Raw genomic sequence first — 22,489 nt, forward strand, 5'->3', positions numbered from 1 at the left:
TCCAAGCCCCCTTATACAATTTCTTTCCAAAATTCTGTTGGATTGGAAACTATATAGGTAGTCCTTGGTTAACAATGACAATTGAATTTCCTTCGCTAAATTACATGGTTGTAAAGTGTGACATCATGTGATCCCATCACTTACTAATAGTGGTTCCAGGATTTTCCAGTGGCTCATTAAGCAAAGTTCACATCATCATTAAGGAAGGACATCACATAGTCACCATTTGGATTCTTCTGCCAGTTTCCCCACTGATTTTGTGTCAGCCTTCCCAAGTAAACCAGACAGAAAACATGACCAGATGAGTTATTCTAAGTTATTGTAAGGCTTCGTAAACAGAACCTTCCAAGTCTGAAAGTACAAATCTCCCACTGTCATTTTAACAGCCTAACCAAACTTAGAAAGGGCAGATCCTTTGTAAGTTTCTTTATTTGATCATTAAGTCACTGCGGGCTCATCCTTTTCTTATCATTCTCTATAAATATTTCTTCCCCTTGCCCCTTAAGATCATTCCCATATCCCTTTGCTTATAAGAAGCCAGAATATCGCAAATGGCGACCACATGATTGTGGGATGCTGCAACCTCATAATCATAAATTGGGTGCCAAAAGCCCAGATCGCAATGACATGACCACGAGGATACTGTGACAGCTGAAACTTTGAGGACTGGTTGTAACATAATTCAGCGCTCACACACATCACATGTAATGCCTGCTCTGCTTGCAGCTCTTCAGGTAGCAGTTCATCTGGCAACTGTAGCAGGGGTGAAATCCAGCAGGTTCTGACAGGTTCTGGAGAACCGGTAGTGGACATTTTGAGCAGTTCGGAGAACTGGTAGCGGAAATTTTGAGTAGTTCAGAGAACCAGCAAATACCACCTCTGGCTGGCCCCAGAGTGGAGTGGGAATGGAAATTTTGCAATATCCTTCCCCCAGGAGTGGGGAGAGAATGGGGATTTTGCAGTATCCTTCCCCTGCCATGCCCACCAAGCCACACCACACCTACCAAGCCATGCCCACAGAACCAGTAGTAAAAAAATTGAGATTTCACCACTGAACTGTAGAACTGGCGGCTTACTCACTGTCAATTTTCTCTCAGAGTCTGAACTGGCCATGAAAGCACCCTAATATCAGCTGAAATTCTAACAAGAATCAGAGATCCAACAAATTTTTATCCTCTTTTGCTGACACTTTCATTTGTCAGAAGGTAGAAGAAGATCTGATATTCCCAACCTAATCCCTACCCAAAGAGAGGAATTGGTTGAAGAAGTGAAATAAGAGCAATCTATTTTATTGTTGCCTTTTATTCATTTACACTGTTTTAACTAAATGTATTTCTATGTAAGTTAATAAAAATAGTTTGTTCATTAAACAAAACAATATAAATAAATATGGCTTTAAAAGATCTTGATACAGCATCCCACTTTTAAAATCATTAAGTTCTTAAATATATACAATAAATTACTATTATATGTCTGAAAAATTTGTGGAGAAAAGGATGAATTAATTACATTAATAATGATAATTATTAATTAATTATTCTTTAATTATTCATTAATTATTCTTATTACATTAAGAATAATTATGCAATAACTGTAATTATATGTTGGATAAATTATTCACAATTTTCTCAAATTACAACATTTTAGAATGTTTCAATGTTTTTCCATTACATATATACCACTTAAGAATTTAATTATAATTCAACACAACATTAAAATATTGTACATGTCTTAATTTTAAAAAGTGGAAGTTGGATTATTTCGAAAAATAGCAACCTTTTTTTTCTCTGTTCAATCATGTCTGATTCTTACAGACTACCTGGACAAGTCCCTGCAGTTTTCTTGGCAAGGTTTTTAAGAAGTGGTTGACAATTGCCTCCTTCCTTGGGTTGAGAGAAAGTGACTGGTCCAAAGTTACCCAGCTGGCTTTGTGCCTATGGCGTGACTGAACTCACCTCCTCCTGCTTTCTAGTCTGAGCCTGAACACGACAACAAACTGGCTCTCAATCTATTTTCGTAGGTCTTTTTTTTTTTCCTTTTATGAGAAGCTTCACTATTCATACCAAAGGATGAGACACCATCTTGTGTTTAACAGTGATATTGCTGCACTCTGAAATAATAATCTAACATGATTAAAAAACTATCCTCTGCATGCTTACTTAGAAATAAACATTGTATAAGCTGGTATTATCTAGAAATATATTTAACTGTAGATCTCTTTTTAATACCAGACATTTTAATTCCTTGCCAAAAATAAAATGTGTGAAATCTGCTTTTTATAGTGTAGAAACAGTAAGTTAAAGCCTGATCTAAAGTTCCACCCCTTTTTTAAATTCTCTTGAGGAAAATATATTTGAAAAATTGTTATTTATTGATCAAGTAACAACTAGCTACAAGAGTCCCTGACTTACAACTAGTTATTTTTGACCTTTCAAAGTTACGACAGCCACAGAGTAGGTAATTTATGATCTGTAGAGCACTCCTAGCTGTTGTAAATTGTCACACCACACCACACAGCCACATGATTGAACGTTGGGCAGTTCAGCTTTGCAACCCATAGCGAAAAACTGTGACTTTAGTAATTTTTTTTCTGGTTTCTGGCATTTTTTTTGCAAATTTCCAGCAAATGAATGGGTTCACTTAACGACTGCCATGAAAAAAGCCATAAAATTAACTTCTGGTCACATGAGTGATTTGACCTACAATTGTAATGATTTACAATCAGATTTCCGGTCCCAATTAGGATTGAAAGTTGAGAACTACCTACATGACTATTTTTCAAAGCAACTTTATTGTAAAAGGACTTCACTAAACTACATCCTTAGAAGTAGATTTAATTTTGGGAAAAGACAACTGAAGGAAACAATACAACAGCCCTCTTCTATCTGTGAAAAGTTGTCATCTAGAAGAAGACTGCAGAGTATTGGACATAAATATAGACTTAAGTTACAAGAAAGCAGATTCTGGTTGGATGTAAAGAAAAGGAGGCTTTTATCTGGGGATGGTATTGTTAATTTAATTTTACTTAATTTCATTATTTTATATTAAAAGTCTTATTTCTTTTTATAGCATATACAAGTATACCATCTGCTATAATATATAAGGATAGTGCTAATTGATAGTATAAATATTTATAGACAAACAAAAATGCCAAAATGTTCACTTTTGTACTAACTTTATAAATTTGCATAACAATTCATAAATAACAGAATTACAAAAATAAAAATAGCCTTCTGAACTCAGTTATTTTTAATCAATTACCCTATTTTTCGACTAGATATAAGGTTACACTGTATATTTTTGTGAAAAGTATTCACTTCCTTTTGGATTTCTGCATTTTTGCTTATCTTTGTCACTGAATGTTATAAAGAGCCTTACTGATGTTATCAGAATCTTTTTTTCCTCATTCAATTATGTCAATTCTGGAAGAATGCCTAGACAAATTCTTGCCATTTTCTTGACAAAAAATTTCAGTAGTGCTTTGCCATTGCCATCTTTCTAGGGCTGAGAGGAAATGCCTGGCCTAAGGTCACCCAGCTGGCTTCATGCCCGAGGCAGAACTCAAACTCATGGTCTCCCAGTTTCTAGCCTGATGCCTTAACTGTGCCAGATTTTCTCTCACCAGAATCCTATTGATTTAGAACAGAACAGAACAGAACGGAACGGAACGGAACGGAACGGAACGAAACGGAACGGAACGGAACAGAACAGAATGCATAAAAAACATTGATATCAGTCTGGAAAACATTTCAAACCTGTTTCTGAAACTCTGGAGCTTAAGCAATCCACAGATAGAAACAGTACTTAATCTTTCAAAGAATGGTTGCTCTGTTAAAATTATCCTTAGTGTGTAGTCTAAAATGATCTAAAAAGTCACACAAAAAAAACCCATAAAACATCCAAGCAGCTTCTGGCATTTCCTGACTTGGCTCATGTCTTCTCCCTCAGAAAAGTATTGTATACATATTGGGATTTGAAAAGAGCAAATGGAAGCCATTACTCCCTAAAAAACATTGATGCTCATCTCAATTTGCCAAAATGCACCTCTGGATGACATACACACCCCAAACTTGAATCAAAAGTAAAACTTTTCAGACTACAATATTGCTATGTTTGTGTGAAATGCGAACACTTTGTTTCGTAATAAGAAGGTCGGAGTGTTAAGCATATTAAGCATGAAGGAATAAAGTCATGTTTTGGGAATGCTTTGTTGCCCATAATCAGGACAATTTGCTGTCACTGAAGGAAGCATGAATACTGCTTTGAATCAGAGAGTTCTGCAAGGAAAGGACAGAACAGAATACAGAATAAGAGTTGGAAGGGACCTTGGAGATCTTCTAGTCCAAACCCCTGCTCAAGCAGGAGACCCTATAGCATTTCAGATAAGTGGCTGTCCAGTCTTTTAAAAAGACTGCCTTCAGAAATTGTGGGTGTTTCATCACTGGAGACTTTTAAAGTCTCCAGTGATGAAACACCCACAATTTCCGAAGGCAAGCCATTCCACTGATTAATTGTTCTCACTGTTAGAAAGCTTCTTAGTTCTAGGTTGCTTCTCTCCTTGATCAGTTTCCATCCATTGCTTCTTGTCTTGCCTTCTGGTGCTTTGGAAAATAGGTTGATCCCCTCTTCTTTGTGGCAAACCCTCAAATATTGGAACACTGCTATCATGTCTTCTCTATCCTTCTTTTCTCTAGACTAGATATACCCAATTCCTGCAACTGTTTTTCATATGTTTTAGTCTAGCTGTTAGCCCATCTGATTTTCAGCTGAAGCTGAGGTGCAAATGAATCATTCAGCAAGCCAATGTTGTCAAACATATATACAAGTCTATAAGACAATAACTAAAGATGAATACATTTTGTATTTTGCAGTGGCCTCATCAAAATCCATTTCTAAACCCGATAGAAATGTAGCATCAAGCACTGAAATAATCAGAAACTAAAAACTCTCAAATGATGCTAATTGGTTCAGAAGGAATGGATCAAAATTTCTCACAATGTGAAAGGCTGAACACTAATAATAGGATTTGATTACCTTCATTTGCATTTCAAAATGGTGCAATTAGTTACTGAATGTAAGTGACCTATTTCATGTTGAATGATGGTATACACTTTGGGATCTATGTGGACTCACATTCCTGCTTGAAGAGCAGGTAGCACCTGTTAAGGACTGTATGGAATACTTAAAAGTATTTTTAGGCACCAATTCTTTTTATATAAAATACTGTAGTTTTATTTGGACATAGATCAAAGTATACAAATTGTCACAGCTTTACTTTGGCATAGCAATGAATCTCTCTTCAGCATGCAAATATGTAGTCATGAACTTAACAAAGAAAGATTCAAGAATGCAGTTAAAATATATTTACTACAGATGAGAAAAGTAATCTTATAATAACTAAGATGAACTAAAAATTTAGGAACCTAGCAATGTTTATGTTAGCTTCAGATTAAAGATCTTTTCATGATGACAGACTTTGGCCACCTGGTTTCCAGCCTTGGACTCTGAGGATACCTGCAAACTTTTTGATAATGGGTTTGTCTGGCCTCAAATGCTTTACCTCAGTTATTTATGGTTCAACCCTCACATAAATTAATAATAACAATGTTTGATTAGCATTATAGCATTAGTATTACCCTGTTTCCCCCAAAATAAGACATCCCCTGATAATAAGCCCAATCGGGCTTTTGAGTGCATGGCAATAAGGCCAAGCGCTTATTTCAGGTTTCAAAAAAAATATAAGACAGGGTCTGATTTTCAGGGAAACACGTTAGCATTTAGACTTATATGCTTTGCTGTGCTTTACAGCCCTCTCTAAGCAGTTTACAGAGATAGTATATTGCCCCCAACAATCTGGGTCCTCATTTTACTGACCTCGGAAGGATGGAAGTTTGAGTTAACCTTGAGCCTGGTGAGATCAGAACTGCCAAATTGTATTATATTTTATTTACATTATTATTATTATTGTGAGACCTGAACCCTAGGGGTAGAAAATAGAACTGCTATTAAATTCTGGCAGGTTTGTGGTTATCTATTTATATAGTATTTTAATGTATGCCACAGCATATAGAATCAATCAAAATGTGTTACATTGCAAACAGAGTAACAGAATCAAAGGGATGGAAGGGATGTTGGAGGTCTTCAAGTCCAAGGCAGGAGTCCTATACCATCTCAGAAATTGGTTATCCAATCTTTTCTTGAAAACCTCCAGCCATAGACAACCCACAGCTCCCAAAGGCAAGTTATTCCATTGATTAGTCATTCTCATTGTCAGGAAATTCTTCCTTATTTCTGGGTTAGATCTCCCTCTAATGAGCTTCCACCAATTGTGTCTTGCCCGACCCTCAGGTGTTATGGAGAATAAATAGCTCGCCCTCTTCCCAGTGACAGTAGCTTAAGTATTGGAAAGCAACAGTCATGCCTCCTCTGAGCCTTCTCTTTTTAGGCTAAGCATACCTAGTTCCATTAGCTATTCATCATAAGATTTAGGCTCCAGACCCCTTACCATTTTTGTTGTTCTTCTCTACACTCTTTCTAGAGCATCTTTTCTGTATCATAAGGAGAAAGTGAACAGAACATTATCCTCAAGAGGTAGGGTAACCTCTGGGAACCATAAGCGCAGCTATCTATACACTGGACTCACGGCCCTCCTTCTCCTTTTGAAGAAATGTCATGCAACTAGGTTCTGACAACGGTGAACTTTTCTCTGAAAGAGGTAGTAATTTATTCATTTTTTATTTTATTTGCTTGCCGTTCATTTCTCCTAGTTCCACTAGCTCTAAAGTAGGTGATTGCCTGCTCCCGTTATAGGACCTGACCGTGTTGAATAATTTTTCTCTTGTTTCTAACCTTTCCTTTCTAGCTTTGGTTCAAGGAACAAGTGGCAGGTATGGCCAAAACTTTGTACAATTAATTCTTATATGCCAGGTGAGCTGTTTTTTTAATTGAAGGCTCCACTCAAGGTCACTCACCTCCCGACTGGATTACTGCAATGTGCTCTATGAGGAACTACCCTTGAAGAGGATTCAGAAGATGCTAATGGTGTGTGGACACTGAGGGAGGGGGAAATCAGGCAGCTATGAACATACCATGTGTGCATGTTATAGCTTTGCACGTGAATTGCCTTGTCAGTATGCTTTTAAGTGCAATTCAAAGTTGTATGTCTCCCTCATTCAGCATTGTCATAACCTTGAAAGGTTGCTGAATGAAACCTTTCAATCAAATAAATAAATAAAATAGATAAGCAAAAGTAGTATTCTACAGAATTGCACTTATTTGAGATTATAAATGTGTTCCTTGCCAATAAAATATTGTTGACCTGAGCTGCTTCTTATTCTCCTTCTTATCAACTGTTATTTTTAGAAAGATATATAGCAGAAACAGTGTTTATTATAAAGTATAACCAGGGACCAATGCCACTAATTTGAACTACCAAAATACAGATTCAGTACTTTTAATTTTATACATTTATATCATTCCTTGTAGTTATTTCAGTGGTGGGTTGCCCCCGGTTCGCACCGGTTCTATAGAACCGGTAGTAAAACCGGTCGGAGGCTCTGCCCACCGACCCCCAATGTCATCAGAACGCTTCTGCGCATGCACAGAAGACTGTGCGCGCACAAGAGTAAAGTGTGCGCGCGTGGCCCCATTGCAAACCGGTAGTAAAGGTAAGTAGAACCCACCCCTGAGTTATTTCAATGATCAATAACTTTCTACTTCTTTCTAAGCATCGTATTTCAAGGATATTGATAGTGTATCTACCGAAGAATGCAAAGAATAGTAAAGTGGATGAAAGAAGATATTTTTATCCTAGAACAAAGAGAATTAAGAGTCTTGCCAAAAAGAGTCAACTTATCTTATGTTGCTCCACAAAGCCAGGCTACAATTAGATCTTCAACCACAAAATTGAATTAAATGTAATAAATAATGTTAATAATACTACCTCCTAGATATCATTTTAACTGAAAACACCACACAGATGTAGACTATAAAAGTAGAGAAATTTCTCCCAATCACCAAGGGGGGGGGGTGAAAGTTATATAAAATTTTGTGTAAAGGGACATGATGTAATGTAACATCTGTGTCTCTGCTCTGAGAGCTCAAGGGAAGGTGGAATATATAGTACATTCTGAAAGATTAATTATATGATCAGTTTGTTAGAAGACAAAACTCAGGAGACAGTACTTTCTTATTTTCAGAAGTACTTAAACAGAGACTATCAGCTATCTAGGAAGGCAGGGTTCTGTAATTTCATACATCTTGCAAGTTCTGCATTAAAAACAAAATTGGGACTACCTTCATGATTCCTTCCAAATTTGATAATGTGATTCTGTTTATATGGCCTGAAGTATGGAATTCTTTCTAGTCCAATTCCTTTGGGAATTAATTGTAGGGATTTAAATAAAATAGCTTCAGAATCAGTATCTGGATCTATGTGGAGTACTAGAAACAGAATCAGTTTTTCACAGTATAATGGAGCTATAAACTACTTTTTTCTCTTTTGCTATATTTACTCCTTGCTTTGTAATCAGTGAATGCCTTGTTAATCTCAAAAAATCCATCAATTTTATATGACACCAATGAGAACTGTAAGGTAAACGAGGTAACACATAAAATGATAGGTTCTATTTGTGCTACAGTAGACAATGAACCTATTCTTTCTTAGCATAAAAAGCTATTGATAAGATTTGGATGGTCATGTTCATCACATTGATGAGTGTGGCTACCTTGAACCTCTTCCTTCCTCCCCCATCCAGTTCAGGACTACACATCTCTTATTTTGAGCTTTTCTCTGGAATGTCCTGAGTCCTCCCTAGGAAACCCCGTGCTCTTGCCAACATTCTCTCCATCCTCCTCCAGGTACACATTCCTTCACATTCTTGACCGTTCTTTATTTTTAGGTGAAACAAACTAAGATGGACAATAATTGAATATACAAGTGGTCACATGAAACTGTCCAAAAATGTGTCTATGTGCTTTGATGTCAGTTGGTGGAATTCATCCTATTCTACTTGTCAAAAGAACTCTAGCTATATTGATTAGGAAATTATCTCTGTTAATGTAGAACTGCACTAACCATAGAGTTCATCATAAGCACAAATTTATTATATTATATATATTATATTTAATCCAGCAAGGGAATTGAGTGTGATCAATTCCCTTGCTGGATTAAAATATAATAATCCTATCACTTTCCAAAATGGCTGGATGGCATTATGAGGAAGTAAATATAACCACCGATATATGAATTCAGCACAAATCTTCAGTAGCCAGAACAAAGTATGCATAGAGACAACTATTGTGATAATTACTTTGGAATTAAATCACTGTTATACTGAGTTTTAAACTTCATGCTTTAAAAAAAAATAGCACATCATAGACTCCCACTCTTATCTCCATGCTTACGAACACAACCTTGTCTTAAGGGTCTTCTGAAACTCCAGCAGGATTGGAGAGAACAATGTTCCATAAGAAGCAATCAGAGTCCAAAAGGTCCAACAGTCCTGCAAGATGGCGTTATTAGCTTGATGAGACATGCAGGATGTACTTCTTGCTAGATTTAATAAGACATGTAGAAAAAAATGGAGAGGGGGAGGTAGTCCTGCAAATAACCTGGTTTCACACAGAATACATTGCAGGAATCTAATTGGGAGGTGAGTGACATTGAATAGAGTATCCAGAAGCTGCAGCTGGAATGGAACACAGAGACACAGGCAGTTATGAGACTCATTGTGTGTGCACGTGTTATAGCTTTACACCATGCGCTGCCTTTATTGCTGGGGTGCTTTTGTGGCAATTAAAGGTGCTGATTATCACTTATAAAGCCCTTTATGGAATAAGTCTGGTTACTTGCTCTAATCACTGATGAAAAAGAGGAGGCTGATGAGTTTTATGATCAAGTCCAATTTGAAATGATAGAATGTGCAAACAGCATGTACTGTTTATGATCGGAGTCAGGAATGCCAATGTTGTAAAAAACGAATAAATGAATAAGTGCCATTCCAATGATTTCTTCTTAGTTAATATTGTTTTCAAGCAATCAGAATGACACCTCTATATATGGACATCACTAGATGGAGTATATAGAAATCAAATTTCTTATTATTTCTAAAAATGAAGTAGTGATGAAGTAGTTCAATTATAGCATCAAACATGTGACTAGGTGCTGACTGTAGAACAGATTACAAACTACTTATGTGCAAAGAGCCTGGTGGCGCAGCAGACTAATAGCCTGTTATTAACATTCAGCTGCCTGCAATTACTGCAAGTTCAAATCTCCCCAGGCTCAAGGTTGACTCAGCCTTCCATCCTTTCTAAGGTAGGTAAATTGAGGACCCAGTTTGTGGGGGCAATAAGCTGACTTTGTATAAATATACAAAGTATGAAGGCTATTGCTTAATGCATTGTAAGCTGCCCTGAGTCTCCGGAGAAGGGCGGCATATAAATCAAATTAAAAAAAAAATCCAAGTTAAGATAAACAAGAAAAAAGCTGATCAGTTTCCATGATATGAACTTGAAACAAAGCAAGATAGAAAAAGTTAATAATGCTTTGACCTTGGATGTTGGAGAAAACTCCTGACAATGCTGTGGACAGCCAAGAAAATAAACCAGTGAATCATTGAACAAACAACCCAGAGTTCTCACTTAAGGCACAAATGACAAGGCTTAATTACCCTATATTATGTGAAGACCCAACTCTCTGGAAAAGTCTCTGATGCTAGGAAATGGAGAAGGTAAGAGAAGACTATGACCAGCAGCAAGGTGGCTGGACTTAATTACAGTGATGATGAGTACACCATTGGGAGAGTTGAAAGAATGATTAGGGATTGATCATCACAGGGAAAATCTATGTATGGCAGGGGTGTCAAACTCGCGATGACGCATCGGAACTTTTTCCCCCTTTGCTAAACTAGGGTGGACGTGGTCAGCGCGTGATGTATCTGGCCCGCGGGCCATGAGTTTGACACCCCTGATCTATGGCACTGGACAAAATCAATTTAAATTGGAGAAATCCAAACCTATTTCCCTTATTCAGCAACTTTTACATTAAAAAAAACCTGCAGGAAGTTGCTCCTGACTCTCCAGTTTTATGACTCAAAAAGCTACTATGATAAGAAAACTGCTTCACATTGAAAATGGAGATAAAATCTAGTCACCCTAATTACTCTTTTTAGTTCATAAAGAATTTAGAAGTGTTTCAGCGCTGATTCACACTTGGAACATCATAAATGCTAAAAACAGAAGTACTATCTTCAAACACCTAGGCACATGTAAAAGAATGTGCTATAATCAGAACAGCCTTCAGATTTGAATATTTATCTACTCTTAAAATACTTCACCAAACAAAACACAAGTCTATGGTGCTCATGGACAGTGTGAATTAATTTTCAGTCATACATCTTTGGTAAGTATCCAGGTTTATTCATGGATTACTTTATTTCCATATTATTATTCCCTAGCCAGATGCCATACAGTATTTGGAACTATATCAATCCCAGTGAATACAGCCAATGGACAGAACTTATAAAGTTGTATACTAAAACAAAGGTGATTTAATTCTGGCAGTACCTATTTATTCTCCTCTTCACTATCTTGAGTCTGCAATTCATTTTGTTAATAAAACTGTTTAAGTTGTTAATTAAAATATGCAAATATCCTGAACAGATTGATGGTAGCAGAAAAAGTCAACAAGTTAGTAGAAACAAATTAACAGAATTTAATAGAATTAATAGTGCAGTTAAAATGCACCAATGTCTATATTCTTCATCAAGTACATATTCAATATTAATCTGAAACTGCATGTTAGTCTATCATTCTGTTTTGATAACATGCTATTGTTCATTTAATATTACATTTTTAATTATATAGTTAATCTTAAAAAAACAGCAAATAGCAAACAAAATTCTATGGTTATTTATGACTAGTTAACCAATTAAATTGTTACCTAAACACTTGATTTCATGGAGAAAATCTATGTTGTCATTAGAAGTAAAAAAATGACAGCCCATATCAATCAATAAAAAATACTTGATACTGTTTAAAAAAAACTTTGCTAGGTCTTAAACAATTATGTGAAATAATGACTATTTCCATCATCCCAAATCACTTTGTCAACTACATGGAGCAAAAGTTAACTTATTTTTGCTCTTTCCTGCACAGAACTAGTTTTACAGTATAAAACTATAATTTATTCTAATAGTTAAAATAGATACTGAGCATTTTCTGATTAAAATTGACAAAAATCTCTCCAAATATGGATTTTATAACTAAGTTTCAAATATGTAGATCATAAAAAATGTTATTTATATGGCATTTGGTGATAGTGAAAAATGAAAATATGTAAATATATTTATAGTAACTGTACTTAGTAAATATACCCATTTAATACATTTCATTTGTGCATGGAGTTTATTGTATATTAATATAATGCAGCTGCTATAAATTGTTATATATGCCAAAAATTTATTGCTTTATAAATTTAGAGAGTTTTTTAAACCAGCTTACTGAGCAAATTATTTTACTATATTAGTAAAATAGACCAGCTAAATTATAACACACATCCTCAAAAATCAGTCCATACAAATTAAGAAACGGATAACTACCTGAATTCCTTTCTTTTTTCTTGATCCTGTGGATCATGACCGAAGGCATCTTTTGATAATTAAAGCAATTGCAACTGCAATTATTCCTTTTCAGGATTTTATAAAAAAAAATAGAAATGCCATTTTACAGACTTAGTGAATTTAAGCGTAAATTGCTTGTTTAAAACCTATTCTTCCTAGGTAGTTTTCTCTTAAATACGGGAGGTAAATAAAAGGCTGCTCTAAGTATTAATTACTGTTTCAAACAAAAAAGAAAAGGAGAATATCCATTTGCAAGCAGAGACTTATAAGTAATTCCCAAATTTAAAGTAGCTATTCTATAGGACTTGTCCAGACAAAATTCTAATCACAAAGCCCAGGCAAAGGATCGATATATTCAACTTTACTCTCTTACTTAGCAATGTCTTCGTTATCTATCTAGTAATCTGTCTATCTATTCCTCAGACGGCTTTCCAGCAGCTGAAGCCAAATCTATCTTATTAAACGTTAATAGGCTGCTACTGTGGCATGAAGCCCAACTGTACTCAAAAGACTCTTAGGTGTGCTATTACACACCTGTGGTTAAAACAACGGATGGCTTAGCTAACTTTTATAAAGGCATATGACTGAAACCTAACAACATTTGATATTGTTTCAGAATGCCTCACCAGGTGGCAAATACAACTTAACACTCAAACACCATTCTGGCTATAGAACTGAAAAGCCTTTAACCTATGCCTCAGCTAAGTTATAAATTTTATAAGTTATAAAGGAATGCTTTATGGTAGAGTTAGAGCATTCACTTTGCATGTGTGTATCAATCAAATAATATAAGTATCATGTCAGAATCATTGCCCTTAACAAATTGATATACTTTTAACATTCAACCTCCAGAGTTGGTCTGTGTCTTTTCTGCTAATATTTTTCTCATTGCTCTGCCTCCAAAGTTTAACATTACTAGAATTCATATGATAGGAATTCACAGAATGTTTTAACAGTGATGTTGAGCTCCTAAATGAAAAAAGGAATATAACTAATAAATAAAACCGCTGCTTTTGCCAAAATGAGTTTTAAAAGGTTAGTTTCAAGTTAACCTATTTTTAATCATAGTGTCCTATGTTACCCAAATCCAGGACAGAGGGTTAATCTGTGACAGGCTAATTTATAACCTCTCAATTTGCAAAACAGTCACCGGATCCATGGATAAGGTAGTTCCAGCCAAGCCTTGGTGCATCGCGCAAACATACTTACTGTGACCCAAATTAACAAAATATAATATGAGGTAAGTGATCTCATTAATTAAAAAATGTTTTTTCCAAGATCATTACAAGGAGAAAATAATATAATGGAGATTATCTTGTATTACTGTGAAATAGCTACCATTTTTGTATGTTATTGATCCTTCAGCCAAAGAGAAATAAAGCATATGTATATCTCTTAGCTATTTTTCTTAAAAGTTAAATATTTGCCATCTGTTTTTATAGATGTAACTGACTTTCACTGGTTTTAGAGAGACATGAAGAAAACAGGCAAGTAGGGACCAGAATGGACAATGTTTATTGGAAAATTAAATAAATACTAGATTCAGATAACATTTACTCAATGTGAAAGCGCATCTATAATTGAGCAAGTATAGCTACGGCATACCAGGCAGGGGTGAAATGGTCCCAGTTCGGACCGGATCGCCCGATCCGGTAGCGATGGCGACGGGTGGTTCGGAGAACCTGTAGCAAAAATCCCTGTGCCCCCCACCACCACCATGCCCAGCTGAGCCGCAGGATCATCAGAGGCTTTTTTTTTTTAGCCTTAAAAGCATTTTTTTCTACAACCTCTTCCAACGAAAAAATGATTTTAAAAGTAAAAAAAAAAAAGCCTCTGATGATCGTGCGGCTCAGATGGGATAGTCAGAGGCTTTTCAAAGCATTTTTTTCTGCAACCTCCTGGCCGAAGAGGTGGTTAAAAAAATGCTTTGAAAAGTCTCTGACAATTCCAGCTGAGTTGCCTGATCAGCAGAGGCTTTTCAAAGCATTAGAAAAAATGCTTTGAAAAGTTTTTTTTTTAAAAGTTGGCCACGCCCACTGTCACATTATCCCCCCACCAAGCCACGCCCACAGAACCAGTAGTAACAAATTTTACATTTCACCCCTGATACCAGATCCTTCTTTTACTCTGGTGCAAGTGGGGCCTTCTTTTGCATGCCTGCATTTTGGCAGGGCTGGGTAACAGGGCAGCAGGTAAGCAGGTGGCCCAAAGGGCAGAGATGGGGGGAAATAGGTGGAGGGAGGGAGTTTACCTTATTGAAGTTTGGGACTGGGAGGGATCAGGTCAGGAATCCTCAACTAACCGTGGTTGGGATCTGGTTAACAACAGCAAGAGGAACTGCTAGGATTGCAGTTGCTAAGCAATGGGGTCACTGAAGTCGTGTTTTACAACCTTATAACTTAGTAACAGAAATTCTGGTCCCAACTGCTGTCATAACTCAAGTATTACTTGTAAGCTTAACATATACTGATACCGGGACCATTAATTTTTTTACGTTGTGGAATGTAAATATTCATTTTTAATATTGCTTTCTTGTGCAAAGTTCAAACACCCCCTTCAATTTCAACCCACAAAATCTGATCTGTCAAATCAGTAAACATTTTTAATCAAGATACAAGTATTTGTAATTTATTTTAATCATGTTTTAGGTTTAAGAGAATGTTTGCTCATTTGATCTATGTGATTAGCCAAAATTTTGGGTGCTCCCAATAAGCCAGACAAGAATCTGGCTCCCCATCCAACACTCTACAATACATCAACAGTCCCCCTAGGCTCCAAACTCACCCTATCCCAATGGTTAGGGAGGAAATCAAGTTTTATGGTCTTCCAAATTTTTACTTCAGTGTCAATATTTCAAATTTAATTTCAATTTTTAAAATCATCAATATTACATTACACTCATAATAATAATCCTAAACTCTATCAGGCCGATAAACCTTTCTTTTGTCAGTTGCTACAGTATAAAGCCCCGGAATGAGAAAACTCACATTACTTCCTTAGCCATTTAATTTCAGCCACTGGTTTTCTTGACCCAATATATATATAAAGTGACATGGGAGTTCACAATAGGTCAGATCAGAAGCTGTATTTTCCTTACAGGAGAGGTGTATATCTACCAAAATAAACTGGGACAGGGACTTGCCTCCGAATATTTGTCTCAACGAGTACTTCAGATGACACAGCCAAGTTCTATCTCAAGAGATGCATTTGTAACTCTTATATAGTGCTATACGATAGGATTATTCCCTCTTCTCCTACTCCTCAAATTCAAACGAGAAGTATTACAAAAATGCATCATTATTTTGTAATTCACATCTAGTTTTCAGAGGAAAAATCTGCTGAGATCTCAGCAGATTTAGACATAACTTAAAGTATGTAGTAATAGCAATAGCAATAGCATTTAGACAAATTCTGCTTCACAGTGCTGTACAGCCTTCTCTAAGAGGCTTACAAAGTGTAATTGCTCCAACAATCTGGCTCCTCCTTTTATCGACCTTGGAAGGACGGAAGGCTGAGTCAGCCTTGAGCCTGGTGAGAATCAAACTGCTGGCAATCAAGCAGAATTAGCTTGCAATACTGCATTCTAATCACTGCACCACCACAGCTCCTAGTAATAAAATTATTTTACAAAACAATCATGAGTGAGTGAGAAACTCTCTAAATATATCCCAATGATGAAAGTAAGTAAGAATGTTGATAGGTATAGAAACTATCATATGTGTGGGGGTGAGGGGACAACTGTATATGACAATACAGTAGTTTAATTCACTGTTATATTGCAATTGTGGAATATATATTTATTTGTTCATACATTCATACATCTAAATGCTCCTAAAATTCTTGTAACTGTTCAATACTTTATAATAATCAGCTGGGTGAAGCAGTGCATCATAGGGAAAAACTCTGTTTAAAAAAGTATCTTAAGTGAGCTAACATATAGAATGCCGGGACAATTACTCTTGAGAAAATGAAATTTGGGGATATTTTTTTACCATTTCAGTGATGCTACACTGCTGCTGTTCAGCACTGTGGTGTGCAATGCTCAGCCATGGTCATGTGATCATTATTTTCAATGTTCGTTGACAGCTTTCCACAGGTTGCTGGGGGACATGGAACGAATGGATATAATTGTTGATGCTCCTTGCCATATTCCCACTCCTTGCCATATTCCCACTATCATTCCCACTATGCTCCATGGTATAGGACCTGGATATTTGCGGGACCGCCTTCTGCCGCCGATAGCCTCCCACCGACCAGTATGCTCCCACAGAGAGGGACTCCTTAGGGTGCCGTCAGTCAGGCAATGTCGTCTGGCGACCCCCAGGGGGAGGGCCTTCTCTGTGGCAGCCCCTGCCCTCTGGCACGATTTGCCACCGGAGATACGAAGGATATCGGATCTCCGGGTCTTTCGCCATGCCCTAAAAACTTTTCTTTTCCATCAAGCAGGGCTGGCGTGAACCCTCCTCTCCTTTTTTAGCTTTTTAAATTGTTAATGGGTTTCAGTTTGAATGTTTTAAATTCAAAGTCATGTAATTCTTTTAAAAATTTTAAATTTTGTATTGGTATGTGTTTTAGTTCTGGCTGTGCACTGCCCTGAATCCACTAGGAGAAGGGCGGTATACAAATTGAATAAAATAAATAAATAAAATAAATCAAAGTATTTGCATGTGTAAAACTTGCCGGTGGAAAGTAAATGGAGAAAGGTGCACCTTCCTCATCTGCACTTGTGCTGCACTGGCCTTTTGTGCACGCTCTTGCTCCTTCCCCCACTTAAGGGAAGGGAAGGGAATGGGGTTTCCGATGCTCACTGCCAGCTTCCCTCAAGGAGAGCACATGGGAAAGCTGACAGGAAGTTGGAAATCTCTCACACACACACTGATTTTTCTGCCCAGCCAGGCTCCTTCTGTTTCTCTATTTAGGTAAGGAAATATCTCATGGATATTTCTGGTCTCAGAGAGTTTAGAAACATAGACCAGCAGGAACAAATAAACAATTAAAAGCAGAGCAACACTTTAAAATCTGTTGTTGTTTATGTGATACAAAGTAATTAATAACTGCCTGTACATTTAGTCAAAACTTGCAAATAAATATATAAGTCAATATTAAAAAATGCTGAAACATGGAAGGGGATATTTAAGCCTTCAAGTCAACACCTTGACAGAAGGTGACAGATGGAGAGAATTAAGCACATGACTGAGAAGTAATTATAATCTTTTCTCCCTTGGAGTTTTGGAGGAAGATACAAGAGACTCAACTATCCTTGTTTTGAAAATAAACATTGTACATTTTATTTACTTAGTCAAGGAAATTGAAGTAGCAAGAATGTTGCGTAACATTCAACATAACCACGTAATGTTGAATGTTAATAAAAAGGGGAAACTAAAGCTGAATATAATTGAACACATAGGGATTAGAAAACTCATTTTAATCCATTCAGGAACTGGACTCAGTGCCTAAATGGTCTCATCCAAGCTACTAAATATATACTACTAAAACTCTTTGTGTTTGTAACATTTAACTGGACAGAACGATGCATCATAAAGGCAAAACATTTTGAAGCAAAGTACCTCAAATGGAAAATTTATTGAATATGTCTAAAATTTGGGTCCCATGCGTCACATGGAATTTAACAAATTTTATAAAATCTTTTATGTTCTTAAAACTTATCATGAAGCATTTTGTCACAAAATATATGATAAAATATCTCCTGTGGTCAACTCTTGATGTTTGACAATTCTATACAGTTCAACACGGGCTATTTTTAAGGCAGATACATCTCTGAACATCTCCCTACATTTTAAAGAACTTTTCCAGTGAAGGCAGTATATTAAACAGCTTTGCCGTTGTTGAAGGCATTGAGGAATTAGGTGAGGAATTATCTCTGAAATGATGAACCAGGGATCACAGATTGCTTAGTAATACATTTATTTAATTTTAGCTATCTCTGAATAAAATCAAATTTTGTTTTGGGCCCACCCTCTACAGTATCTAGTGCAGTCCCAAGTATGCCAATTAAAGCATGGGTCGCAGACCAGGGTGGATTCTACTTACCTTTACTACCAGTTTGCAGCGGGAGTGCCCATGCGCACACTTCTATGCATGTGCAGAAGCTTCTGCGCATGCGCAGATCACCCATGATGACATCATGGCAGGTGGGCAGAGCCTCCCGCCGGTTTTACTACTGGTTCTATAGAACCGGACAGAACCGGGAGCAACCCACCACTGTCTCAGACTTGGAAAAAAGTGGTAGATAAATGAAATAATCAATATCAGAATAAAAGTTGATATAACGCGTACATACCTTGTTTGAACGTAAAGATACTCGTCCTCCACAACGTGCACAAAATTTAGTTTGGCAATATGAACAGTTATGGCCACAGCCATCAGCAAATTTCGTTTTGTGACAAATGCCACAGGTAGGAGCATCCCCCTTCTGTTGCTGCTGCTGCTGCTGCTGCTGCTGTTGCTGCTGCTGCGATTCTTCACCCATTTTCTTCACCTGTTCTTTATACATTTCGAACTGTTGGTGTAGTTTCCTGCACCCAAAAAAAAAAGAAGAAGAAGAAGAAGAAGAATTGTAGATAAATATTCATATGTATGTAAGAGTAAAAAAAATGGTAAAAATTATACTGAGTTTTTTTTTTTTAAGTTAGGATACATTATCCTAATAAAGTTAATATTGGTTGTTGTTTTCATGTGATCAATTAACAGAGCCTGGTGTTATCTTCATCATAGTGCTTCCTCCCTTGAAGGTAATGACTAAGATCTTAAAGCAATAAATATACACTATTCCACTCTATTGTCTCTATTATGAGAAGCTAGCCTACATGGAACAGAAAATAAGTTATGAGGTTTTGCATTCTATGGCACGATCCCATTGCGAACTGGTAGTAAGTAGAACCCACCCCTGGTTCAGACACTTTAAAGGTGATCAACAGGACCTTGTGTTGTATTTGGAAAAAAACTGGAAGTGCAGCTTACACAATTGTGGTGTAATATGGACAAACAAGAAGGTGTTCAAAACTGCATGTGCTGCTACATTCTGGATTAATTCTAACTTCCTGGTGATTTTCAAAGACAGTCCCATATAAAGCACTTTGCAATAATCCAATCAGAAAGTGATCCAGGCATAAGTGAATGTAAGCAAGTCTTTTAAAGGTCCAAGGATGGGTATAACTTGTGCATAAGATGAATCTGTACAAAGGTAAGCATGGCTGGCATCTACTCCTTGAGCAGGAGCTGTAAATCCAGAAAGACCCCCCATACTATCACTGGCTCTGTCTGGGCAGATGCTACGCCATCAGAAAACAAATATAATGTGATTCAACCGGAAGCGTCGTGGCGAGAGAGTCAGGGAATAGCAGGCTCTGATGAGCCTTGCGAAATCCCGGGCTGACAACCCACTGCCGAGGGGTCTTTGGACCAGATCTGTCTTGTAGGGACAGAGAAGAAGGAGAGGCACCTCAGAAGACCAAGAGGAACAGGCAAGTTCCTCAGAGGTCAGAGGAAACTCTTTGACTCAGCAGCAGGGGCAGTGACCATTGTGGCCATCATTAAGCTGAGGCAACAGGACCAAGTACTGAGCAGGAGTGGTGATTTGAACAGAGTACTGATGCCAAGTGAGTGATTACCAGCTCATAGGCAAAAAAGGGAAGATCTTTAAATTTGTTAAAAGTGCCCCAGTGGAATAACAGCGGCTAATGGGCGTGGGGGAAAGGAAGGAAGAAGACTAAAGCGGAAGTTCAAAGTGACAAAACCCAAAAAGAAAATTGATTTTTGGACTAAAATTTGTGGAGAACTTTAAAAATTAGAAGAAATAAAAAGAAAACAAATATAATACCCCACCAGATCCAAGGGGGCCAAAAACTCAGAGCCACTCCATCTTGCACTGCATTTAGATCATCCCCATAAGGCCCTCACAGACTCTAGAAACTGGGCTAACAACTCAATATTGCCTGACTGGCACAGGGTGGAAACATGTACCGTAATCCCATGCCATGTAACCCCATGCCCTATATGGCATTTTCATAAATGAAAAGGAATGGCAAGAGACTTGAAACCTGAGACACCCCTCAATGCAGACAATTAGACCTCTACCCCATCACCAACACTGAATGGAATCGGCCATAAACAAAGGAGAACCATAAAGGAACAATTCCCCTAAAGCTGTCCCAGACATATATCATAGTTGATGGTATTGAAAGTCAACAAAAGATCCACAAGGACTGGGATAGATGCACTACCTTCATTCTAAGACCTCCAGAGGCCATCCACATGCACAATCAATGCTGTCGCAATATTGTAACCCAGCACAAATCCTGATGAGAAAGGTTTGACTAATTCTCTTTATCCAGAGCTCTCTGAAGCTGAGTGCCTACCACTCTCTCAACAACCTTTCCTAAAAGCATAAAGTTGGAGATTTGGCAAAAGTTATCCAACACCATTCAACGATTGCACCCTGACAAGACCACGCTCTTCTTCAAAGTAGGAGCACCATCCCCTCCTCTATTAAGCAACACTTGGACCCAACCACCTGTCATCTCCTAGAAGGTCTTAACCAACTAAGAGAGAGAGCATTATTCGTAGTAAAACTCACAGCAGCAAGGACTTTTTTAGGATTGATCTGATCAAACTTTTCCCATATAACTGGGCTCATATGTGTCATTTCCATAAGCCCTGCCCAATTCTGAAGCTGACCAACTTTGTCTGACAGATGGTGAGCATATTACTCACAGCATCAATTCAAGGGTTCCCATGACCTGTTTTTATTCATAAGGGAGCTGGTCTCCTCAAATGGGACCACCAGTCATTTGCAAATATGATAAGAATGGAAAAGTACACATACTTTGTCACTCTTAACATCACAAGATGAGCCCAAATAGAGGCACTTACCTGTGCCCAATATGTTTTCATCTTTTGCCAGTTGCGCTCTTGGTTCTCTTGTGTCATTTCATCTCCTGGAGCTCTTTAGTGTATCAGGAATTTCTATGGGACTCACAATCACATACTGCACCACTGCAATTCAGTCCAAGTCTCCATATTCCTAGCTATGACCAAGGTCGTGGCTGCACTATTTCACCAGAGCTTCAAAGAAATGCCCAAAATATACAATATCTTACACAGATACTCACTTGTATAAATATTTGCCTGCTGGTGAAAATTAGAAGATTGCACTTAATGAGCAAGTCAACTCTCTCAAGGAATAGGTGAGAAATCCTGTCAAAATATTCATGACTGGAAAGACATGGTAACAAGGTCAGCCAATGAATAGGCATAGCAACTAAGTAAGCCAACTGGGAGTGAGACAGACTAGAGCCAAGGCGTGTCTTAGTCTGCAGCTTCTGACTCTGTAAAGAGAAACTGAAACCAGTATGTGTGAACTAGTTTGCTGCTGGAACTGAAACCAATCTCTCTTCTGCCTGTGAATCTGCTGTTGGTATTGTAAACTTACTTCATGTATTGTTGTGTATATAAAAAAGTTAATGAATCCTGCTGCATCAGTCTGCCTGAGTGTGCTTTCTGGATTTGTTTTTTGCAACAAACTCTGACAAATCCAGAGATTCTTACAAGAAGCAAAGGTACCCAAAGATTTTCATTGTACTGTATGAATACTTTAATTTCATTAAGACAAGAGAAAAGATCAAGCAAATAGAATGCTATGATGTTGAGTTGCTGAATTTCAATTCATCCAATTGACCTTAAAAATGACAGAACTGATTTCTGAAATAAGAGGGGTCCAATGAGCATGCAGTTCATTGAAGAACATGCAGTTAAGAATGATATATTGTAAAACTATAAAATTTCAAGAGAGAAATGGTAAAATGCAAGGGATTGATGAATGTAGAATATCTGTTTAAGAAATTGGG

The 22,489-nt window shown here is 37.2% G+C and overlaps 1 protein-coding gene across 9 annotated transcripts in view; it reads right to left on the minus strand.

The window, feature by feature from the left end:
- Nucleotides 1-22,489, minus strand: part of RIMS2 (regulating synaptic membrane exocytosis 2) — a 267,667-nt gene that overhangs the window by 196,771 nt on the left and 48,407 nt on the right. For all 9 annotated transcript variants that reach the window (XM_070940384.1, XM_070940381.1, XM_070940380.1 and 6 more), the window contains one exon: nt 18,925-19,159. In XM_070940384.1, the coding sequence (XP_070796485.1) occupies nt 18,925-19,159 (235 nt within the window). The remainder of the gene's footprint in view (nt 1-18,924; nt 19,160-22,489) is intronic.

The sequence above is a fragment of the Pituophis catenifer genome, unplaced genomic scaffold (genome assembly GCF_029215685.1).
Source record: "Pituophis catenifer annectens isolate HBS135680 unplaced genomic scaffold, rPitCat1.0.hap2 SCAF_3, whole genome shotgun sequence".
NCBI lineage: Eukaryota > Metazoa > Chordata > Lepidosauria > Squamata > Colubridae > Pituophis > Pituophis catenifer.